This window comes from Brassica napus, chromosome A2 (assembly GCF_020379485.1).
Source record: "Brassica napus cultivar Da-Ae chromosome A2, Da-Ae, whole genome shotgun sequence".
NCBI lineage: Eukaryota > Viridiplantae > Streptophyta > Magnoliopsida > Brassicales > Brassicaceae > Brassica > Brassica napus.
Genome location: NC_063435.1, coordinates 16,776,561 through 16,786,274, shown reverse-complemented (window position 1 = coordinate 16,786,274; position 9,714 = coordinate 16,776,561). Strand labels below are relative to the sequence as shown.

The following is a 9,714-nucleotide window of genomic DNA, read 5'->3' as shown; positions in this document are numbered from 1 at the left end:
ATTCTGAGAACCTCGGATCGACCATCGAGGAACATCGGCCGTGTCATTTCCGGTCATCTACGATCGGGGGTGTCACAAAGGTGGTATCAGAGCATGGTTATACGATGCTAGAATGGGACTTGTTTCAAATGTTTTTCGAGTCAAAATGAGTCGCAAGGATAACTAGGATATGTTGGGTGGTTCCTTCATTTTAGGATAGATAGTCATGGGTAGTTACCTAACAGTGATCTTTCATAACATAAGCACCGAGACAAGATTGAACGAGTGACTGTATTTACCGATGTTACTATCATCAGGATCGAGTTTGCTACCCTCATGGTGGGGTTCACTACCGTCCTGTTAGGAGTCAATAACCTCATGCCTTCCTGCCGTTCTTTTGAGTTCTAATGGGGATGCCAATTCTTTAGAGAGATATATAGGACATAGTTGACACATCAAATACCTCTCTGGGCTCGTGTGTTATCGAAGTCAAGTCTATCCAGCTTATACTGAGACGTACAAGCACCAGAGCCGTACAAGCCTGAATTGTTCAACATTTGTTTGGATCTTAGCGTTGGAGGAAGAGATGGTTCGACTGTAGTACAAGACAATGGACACACATGCACCTTTCTGTTGGCAACAATACATCCTGAATCTTATGATGGAAAAAGTAGCGGGACCACAAGATATTGAAGAAGGACTAAACCGTTCGAGGTATACTTTGCTTGAGGCAGATTTGGGATGCAACACTTAGAGGAGAATATTGACGTGGCCGTTGTTCAGAGAATTACAAGAAGGATTTGGCAGCAAGGTATTTGAAGATGAATGCTATGAGTTGTTGGTCAAGAATTACTTCAAAGAGTTGAGATCATGTTGGATAGATTTCAAGAGTTTAAGAAGTAGTATTTCTACACAAGGTATGGGACCGACTGAAGATTCAGTTTACGGAGTTGGTACAGTGAGATGTTTCCGCCAGGTGGTTCAGGTCGAGTTAATCATATACAACAATTTCAGCATCGAGATACGTGGTCGAGTGAATTGGATTCATCGATTATGGTTTGGAGAATAAGCCAAAGATCATACGGAAAATCTTTGAAAACTTAGCCAAGAATTTTGGAGTAGATAAAAGACCATGGAATTTCAAAGCTTCCAGGAGATGTTAGAGTATGACGTGAATGTTAAAGAAGCTATTATTGCTGAAGAAGTTAACCAAGTCATGGAGACCGTTTATTTTTCAACCGGTGCAGATCAAAGGTCATCAGATCAAGATTGAAGACCTTGAGCCGTTATGGTTGTGACTAGCAAGAACAAAATGGTCGTGATTGTCAAAGTGTGGAAAATTCAGGAACGTTTACATCATTCACACTTTGATGGTTCTTGTGAAGAGTTAGGATCTTAGGTTGTTACTACCACTGCATAAATAAAAGTTATTTTGACCGCAAAAAGTAATGGAGGTGAAGGCAACAATTAACAATAATATTAAAAACCCCAATAACAAAGAAAGACTAAAGGGCCCATCGCTGAGTGGTAGAGCATTCGACTGTAATTCACAAGGTCACCGTTCGAACCTTGTTAGGTCCTTTAACCATTGTTTTATGCTTTGCAATTGCATTTATCTCATTTTAAAAACAACCCCCGTGATCCGTGAGAAGGTGAACCAGATGATGACGGCTGAGTTAATGAATATTACTTCTATATAAGGTCACGGGATCTCATTTCTGATATCATTTCCTACCGACAAAAGCAGTCCTAAACACACACAAAATAATAAATATTATCTCTAAGTTGACAGTAAGAAAGTTAATAACGATAATACTGCTACTGTCCGCTGTTGGTGGTGCAACGCTAAAATTAATAAACGGAAATCAAACACATTATTGGTGACAACCTCACGGGTCATATTAACTATTTGTCCGTATGCAATGCAATACGTATATTCCTTGTATGATGATAATATTTTGTACACATACTATATTTTGTATATTAGCATATACATAATAATATACGTGTATATATAATAAACCCAACAAGAACCAACAAGCAGTCTTATCATACTCTACGTTTTGTTTCCCACTCTCTGTTTCTTCTTTTTTTCATATTTAATTTCTGTGAAGATGGGGAATTGCTCTCAAAGAGCAGCTTCCGACGCTGGTGGCTCTTCAATCATGGAAGAATATTACAGAAGTCGGAGTTGCAGGTCGTTGCAGCCAATAAAGAAGGAGGAAACTCTAGGGTACCTTGTTAGACAAGGTACACTAAGCCCTAGAAGAGTGGGGGCGACAATTCAAGTGTCACCGCAAAGAAGAAACGGAGTTTGGAAAGCAAAGGTGGTGATCGGAAGTAAACAGCTGGGAGAAATTCTTGCAGTTGAAGGCAATACACATGCCTTGATTGATCAACTTCGAATTGCCGCTGCAGAGGCTTCAGCGTCGGAGATAGTCGGAGGTAGAAACTTATCATCCCGAAAAAGCAAAGAGAGTTATTTCTGTTAGGTTTGATGATGGCACGCTGTTATTTTGTTTGTTTATGTTCTACTTTGTAAATCCTTGGAAGCAAAAGTGTATATCGTACAAAAGGTTGAGAATAAATGTACCGATTCTATACTTTACTGACCGTTTTAGGGTGGGTTCGTTATTTCTTTTTAGGACAATTTTGCTTTTGGTTTTGTTATAGAAAAATATGGTTTTGTTGGAATTGGTTAACCGATATGGATACTCCTACAAAAAACAGTGGCTCGTTTGCCAGGTCCTCTGACAAATATATTACGACCAATTCTAAAAAGGAAAGAGAGAAAAACCAGTTGCATATGAGGATAACATTCCCATTACAGAGATTTAGCAGACACTGACACATGTTTTAGAAAGGAGAATTAATCACATGTTGTTCAGAGGGGATATCCATATACTGACGGCATTTTCGATGGAATTTGTTTAGAAAGTGAATGCACCACAAAAGATTTGTCATTTTATATGATAATTAATTTTATGGAAGGTAGCGTTCACAAGGAATTTGGTACGTCGCAATATGCGATGTGATAACTACTGTCCAAGATGTGGTCAGCCAGAAGAAACTATTACTCATACGATCTTCGAATGCCTACTGGTCTTACAAGCATGTGCATTATCATTAACACCGCCAAGTTCTCAAATTTTTCCTATCTCGAGTATCTAATCAAACATGGACTATCTATTTTGCAGGATGAATAGTATTATAGAACCAGCAGAGGATATAGACCCTTATCCTTGGATTATCTGGTACATTTGGAAGACAATGAACGACAAGCTATTTAGAGGTATTGACAGGAACCCATTGGAACTAGTTAGATATGCAGAGAGTGAATGTCAAGCCTGGTACAATGCAAATGATACTATATATGATCCTCCATAGGCACAAATTATTGAAGAAAGCTTGGGTAATATTTGTATAGTGGACCTCCACAAATCAATTCAGTGGAATTGGATTGGTTTAGAAGGATAGCATGGGAAAGATCCAACTCATGGGGACACGAAACTTGAGGAGGCGTGAGACATCACTACACTCAGAACTAGAAGAGTTAAGATGGGCAATAGAGAGCATGTTACAGCATTCGACCTGTCAGAGATTTGGGACATATTGCAAGGATCTGATTACAATGATAATGGACCTACAAGCTTGACCAAACTTCTCGACTGAGCTGGAGATCATTAAAATTCTCCATATGTTTTTTTCTGGATTTCAAGACCAGCTACTTCCCAAAGGTGCAAAATGAAATTGTTGATTCGCTAGCTAAGAATGCCCATTTTTTTCATAGATCTCTTTGTTTTATTATTTTTTCTATCACGGTTTGGTTACCTTGACCACCTCAAATTTCAGTAATAGAATGGCCGTTTGTTGCCAAAAAAAAAAATTCCGAAAGTTGATCATTGCTTATCTTTAACTTTTATACTATAAAACATAAGTCAATTGATAATTATGTGAACTAACATGTGTCCTTTAGATATTTTTTAATTGTTTTGTTTTTATTTCTAAATGAGAGTTAAAAGTTAAAGTTAAAAGTGAAATTTATCTACAACAACTACTTATCTATCTCCATAACTACTTTTAGTCCCAACTCTTTTGCTCATCGTGTGAAACTGTATATAAGGTAAGAATTTTTTACATCAATATGCACTTTACCACTTTTCAATTACATCTTAGACCACAATACACTTGCAAGACACTTTCTCATGGAACCTACAGAGAGAATATATACATATTTGCTCTTCTCATCTTTCTTAGACAAGATGAAAGAGAAAGTATGTTTCTTTATTATTATTTACTCTACTAGTTAATATTTTGTTTTTGTATATTTTTAAATTAAAAATACATATAGCAAATTTTGTTGATATAATAAATTATATTTTTTATTCTCTATAATTTGATATCTACTTTGATATATATTTTTGTTATATTTTAAAAGATATACTTGTACATGTATTCAATGATTGTGTTATGGATGAGTGATATGTGGATGTTTGAAAAACATGGATAACTACATCCCCTAGACTATATTTGCGAAGTGATTTTGCCACATGTGCTCTCTACAACCATTTTTACAAAAACAATGATGACATGGCTAACAAGATTGATGACATGACTTATAGTTAATATGACATAGACAATCACATTTATTACTGACATATATTTTTGGTAAACTTTATAGAATATGACAATAACTAATACATATGTTGATTTATATTTTTGGTAAACTTCTTAAAATATGGTAATAATTCATAAATCATCACTAAAATAAATATATTGAAATATGCATTATAAATTTTGAATACATTATTTAATTGTATTTTTATAATTATACAATTTTTATTACTAATATTTTCAAAATTTTCTACATCTTTTTAAAAATATTGATAAATTGTTAATCGTAATTTCATTAGTTTCTTTTAGATATCTACAAATTTTATAAATATTATTTAGTTATAATTTTTATTAACTATACAATTTTTATATGATTTTTTTAGTAATTTTATACAAGTTAATTTAATACATTTAACCGAAATAAATAGATAAATTGTTTATCTAAGATTCGAATTTTAAATAAATTACATATATATTATTAAATGTAATATAAAATAAACAAAATTATGTTTTTTTGCTTAATTTATGCTTAAATAATCAACTTTATACTAAATACTAGTCAAAAATAATAAAATATATGATATTAATATATTTCATTTTAAATATACTTTAACTTTTAAAAATTTATCACTGCACATGGTGCAGGAAAACACCTAGTGTGTAATATAAGCATGGAACGACACATGTGGATGGGTGTGGGAAGATAAGCGTGGACATGTAAACATGGACGGGTAAACATCGATGGGTAAACATCGATGGGTAAACATCGATGGGTAAACATGGTCGGCTATTTGTGGACAAGTAAAATTATGATTAAAATTCAAAATTCAGCATACTACATATCTCATGGTGGAGGACTGTGACAAGCTCAAACCACCGCAGCTTCACAGAGCTCATCCACGACGATGTTGAGCTCAGAATCCATGGTGTGGCTCACCGGGAAGAGGAGCTGACTCGTTTTGACCGGGGGTTTTCGAGGAGAAGATGACTCGTTTTAACTTTTTGGTTTGTCTAGTTTTGTTTTCATCACTCAAGCTTTTTTTTTTCTCGACATGTACGTTGTAGTTATTGGTTTGAACTTATTAGTTTGTTCATCCTTGAAATTGTGGAAACATTGGCATCCATAGCACAGTCTTTCAATATGTTACATTTTAATATCTATGTTTAGTGTTTGGGTTACTACTTTATCCACTATATCAAGCTTCATGGTTATATTAGCGTCTATATCCACAACATAATCAAAATCTTCTCGTCCCCGTCCCCACAGACAAACATTACCGTTGGAGTTGTGTCCTTAAGTTCAACTATTATGGAGGTTTGCTCTGATGAAACTTCTGGAATTTTTAAATTCATTTCCATCCACGTATCATCCGTCCACACATTAAATATCTATTAAGGACAAAGTTGTCAACGGTTTATTGCTGGCTCACAACAAAATATCTTACATGTATGAAATTAGACCTGGGCATTCGGGGTCCCAAACGGGTTTCGGTTTTATCCAATCGGATTTTGGCTTTTCGGATTTATCAAAATCAGTCCCATTCGGATTATATTAAAGTTCGGTTCGGGACCGGTTCGGATCGGGGTTAGTAAATCTTCAAAGAACCGGTACAACCCAATATACTTTCGGGTTCGGGTCCCAATCAGTTTTTTGGTTTTAAAATACCTGATTTTTACCTATTTTTCAACCAAAACATGAGTAAAATCTGTTCTTTAGTTTTAAAATACCTTATTTGTACTTATTTTGTAACCAAAACTTAAGTAAAAATCGATTCAAAAATAAGGAACATCAACCGTGATCATTCAAAATCAAACAAAAAGTAAACATATTTACTGATAAAAAGAAAACCAAATAAATAAAAGCATAAAATGAAAACCAAGTTCTCATGAAATGAGAAACATTGTTTAACGAAAACAAAATCTAAATATAAATACTTCAAAATTCAACGGTCATCTTCAACCATCAACCTTCATGTAATAGAACCATCAAACTTCATGCAATTGAACCACCAACCTTCATGTAATAGATAAGTATTTTAGATGTTCAATATTTCTTAGTGTATTTTGGATACATATTAAGAATTGAGATCATGTTTGGTACAAGATCTTTTCGAGGTTTTGAATGTTTCGGGTTCTATCGGATATCGATTTAGATTCGGATTCGGTTCGGATATTACCCATAACCCGAAATACCACAAAACAAGATCCATTCGGTATTTACATCGGGTTCGGATCAGTTCGGATTTATTTTCATCGGATCGGAATCGGTTCAAATTTTTGGATTCGGTTTATTTGTCCAGCCCTATATGAAATGACTCTTGAGTGTAAAGAAAAGTCAAAAAATGACCTAAAGAGTAATCAACTCATAAATATAACAATTTCTTCTCCAAAAAAAAAAAAACCCAAGCTAATATCTAGAATCTTCCTTATTATTACTTGTGCTCTGATAACTGAGTTCCGAAAAAAACAAAAATTTAAGTATCCAATAATTTCATTCTCATACTTATTATTACTTGAGCTCTGATAACTGAGTTCACCGGGAAAATACAAAACCCGGAATGTGTTTGTATCAGTAATACCTGATTTTTGTTTTTATTGTTTGGGGGGTACGGAACAAGAACAATTTTATTGGATGTCAAAAAAAAAAGAGAAAGAGGGATTTAGTTATCGCCATAGATCCACTTCTCAGCGTTATTGGTGTAAGAGACAAGTTCTTGAGGCTTAAACCACAAATTGATCTCATCCTTTGCAGTCTCTGGTCCATCACTTCCATGGATTATGTTCCTGAACCAAATTCACATTTCAAATACAAAACCAAATTTCGATAATGTACTAATACAAATACCAACAAAAAACAGACATACCTCCCAACAACAACAGCAAGATCTCCTCGGATTGTGCCAGGCTCAGATTTCTGAGGATCGGTGGCTCCAATCAGTTTACGTCCGTATCTGATCACACCTTCTCCTTCCCATACCTACAACAAATCAATATCATGTTAGTCTATTTCTTCTCGAGTTTGCAATCAAATTCCAAAAGCTGAGGAGGAGAAAGAGTTTCTCTTACCATGGCGATAACAGGCCCAGAGCTAAGGAAGTCACACAAGCCATTGAAGAATGGTCTTTCCTTGAGATCATGGTAATGCTTCTGCGCGAAATCTTTGGAAGGAACAACAACCTTGATACCAACAAGCTTGAATCCCTTGCGTTCAAATCGAGAAATGATCTCTGATATCTGTTGGTTCACGAGATTAAATTTGCACACATATGAATAACAAACTACACATACACATGAGAGATACCAATTCAAGACTAACAAGAAACCGATACTTTTATTAAGAAAAAAAAAAGATTACCAGTCCTCGCTGGACTCCATCAGGCTTGATCGCAATGAAAGTGCGTTCCATCTGATTGGGACAGAAACGTTCAGAGATATATAGGAGAGGAAAAATACAAAAAAAAAAAATTGATGAGTATAATTACCTCAGCAGCAAAAACCTCCTGATCTTGAACCATGAAGGCTATAACAGAAACAACATATGTCAATAAGTTTCATCATGAACTAATAGAGTGCCAAAGTGTTCGTTAAACCTGCAGCAGGAAGAGCCAAGAGTCCAGTGATCCAACTCTTTGAAGAACCTGATGATCTGGCAAAGTTAGATGCATAGAGAGGCATCTTTCCAGATGCAGTAACCGCAGCCGCCGCACCAATGGCTCGTCCTTCTGAGAAATTAACATATAATAAGACAACATTAGATCTTCAAGTCCAATTTGGCCTAAGTATGAGATCAACAGAGCACAGTTCTCTAAATCCATCAGATCGAACAAATCTCTGAATCCATTTTCCCCAGATTAGCTTAGCAGATTGATAAATCTAAAGGGGCCTCATGAGAAATTAACACTATGATTTATATCCGTTTTCTCAAATCCATAAACGAAATGAATCGGGAATCAAGCAAAACGGTTCTGAACAAGAAGGGTTGATCAGTAAATAGATCGAGGGAATCTAAGAGTAGGCAGAACAAAAGTGCGATTTAAGAAACAACATCTCTAGAGATTTCACTTACTAACAAAGCGTATCTTCAAATAAACTAACGGAGAGAGAAAATGAAACGTACCGGAGAAGAAACGAGCATTCTTAGCTGAAGAGAGAAGAGACCTTGCTGCTTTCGAAGCAGATCTGCAGATTTGGGAGCTCATTTTTTCTTCTTTGTTGGGAGAGAGAGAGTGATAAAACCCGGAAGTGAAACTGAGAGAAGACTCGGGAAATGTGAACGTGATGAGATTTGTTTGGTGGATCTTATAGCCACGTGATTCGGGTCAACCAATCGGGTCAGAAACCCTACCCAAGACAAACATTGGTTTTTATCACGTGTTTTCAGAAAATTAAAAACAAGTGTTGTTGATTGTTATCCAATTCATTAACACCAAAAGGGACTTTCAAAGAATAGCCATCATGAAGCTCCTAAGAGATCAGCGGAAGATCAAGCTCCCCAACCAAGAAATCAGATACAGTAGAGACCCGGACCGGCTCAATACTGTTAGGATTCATAGGACAAAAAAAAAATTTGTACTCTCTAAAATTTATATAGAGATAATGTTTAAAATATTTTTAAAATTTAATCAGTAATATTTTGTACATTTTGTAATGAAAATAAAACTAAATACATATCAAATAATTTTGGGCCCTTTTCAATTTTATTTATTATATTTATAATAATTTATATATATAAAAATATAGATTTATAAAAAATTGGGCCCCTTAATCTATATTATTAAAGTTGAAGTACACATTGATATTGTTTGGCAATATGGATAGTAGTTAAAAAAATAGTACTGTTTGGAAACATGGATAGCAGTAAGTTAGAAAAAAAAATAATGAGCTTATGCTACTAAAAAATTGGAAATCAATTACATTATATTAAAAAGTAATGGGTCTATGTTGCTTGATATATATATTTAAATCAAAATAATAATTTAAAATTGATTTATATCAAAAATTCTATCAAAAATAAACATATATTCAAAATTTGATTTTTACTAACATATTTTCCAATAACTATTATAAAAATGTTTTCAATATATATAAGAAAAATATAATACAAAGCCCAATTTCAAACAC

General features: G+C 34.5%; 2 protein-coding genes across 2 annotated transcripts; one reads left to right on the top strand and one right to left on the bottom strand.

Annotated features, from left to right (window-relative positions):
- Nucleotides 1–510: 510 nt before the first annotated feature.
- Nucleotides 511–2,618, top strand: LOC106400522. The gene has a single exon (XM_048758440.1). The coding sequence runs from the start codon at nt 2,094–2,096 to the stop codon at nt 2,469–2,471; it is 378 nt and encodes a 125-aa protein (XP_048614397.1). The 5' UTR covers nt 511–2,093; the 3' UTR covers nt 2,472–2,618.
- Nucleotides 2,619–7,066: 4,448 nt separating this feature from the next.
- LOC106401894 (nucleoside diphosphate kinase III, chloroplastic/mitochondrial) lies at nt 7,067–8,964 on the bottom strand. The gene is made up of 7 exons (XM_013842504.3): nt 8,711–8,964; nt 8,184–8,315; nt 8,076–8,113; nt 7,949–7,999; nt 7,660–7,827; nt 7,458–7,570; nt 7,067–7,377 (listed from the first exon to the last, which is right to left on the bottom strand). Exons 1-7 carry the CDS (start codon nt 8,790–8,792, stop codon nt 7,254–7,256), a joined length of 708 nt encoding a protein of 235 aa, XP_013697958.2. The 5' UTR covers nt 8,793–8,964; the 3' UTR covers nt 7,067–7,253.
- Between the last annotated feature and the right edge of the window lie 750 nt (nt 8,965–9,714).

Excerpts from the sequence above, each read along its gene's own strand:
- LOC106400522 (XM_048758440.1), top strand. The coding sequence starts at position 2,094 with ATGGGGAATTGCTCTCAAAGAGCAGCTTCCGACGCTGGTGGCTCTTCA.
- LOC106401894 (XM_013842504.3), bottom strand. The coding sequence starts at position 8,792 with ATGAGCTCCCAAATCTGCAGATCTGCTTCGAAAGCAGCAAGGTCTCTT. Across the intron at positions 8,000-8,075 it reads AGGAGGTTTTTGCTGCTGAG|ATGGAACGCACTTTCATTGC; the intron begins GTAATTATACTC and ends TGTCCCAATCAG. Across the intron at positions 7,378-7,457 it reads CTTGCTGTTGTTGTTGGGAG|GAACATAATCCATGGAAGTG; the intron begins GTATGTCTGTTT and ends AATTTGGTTCAG.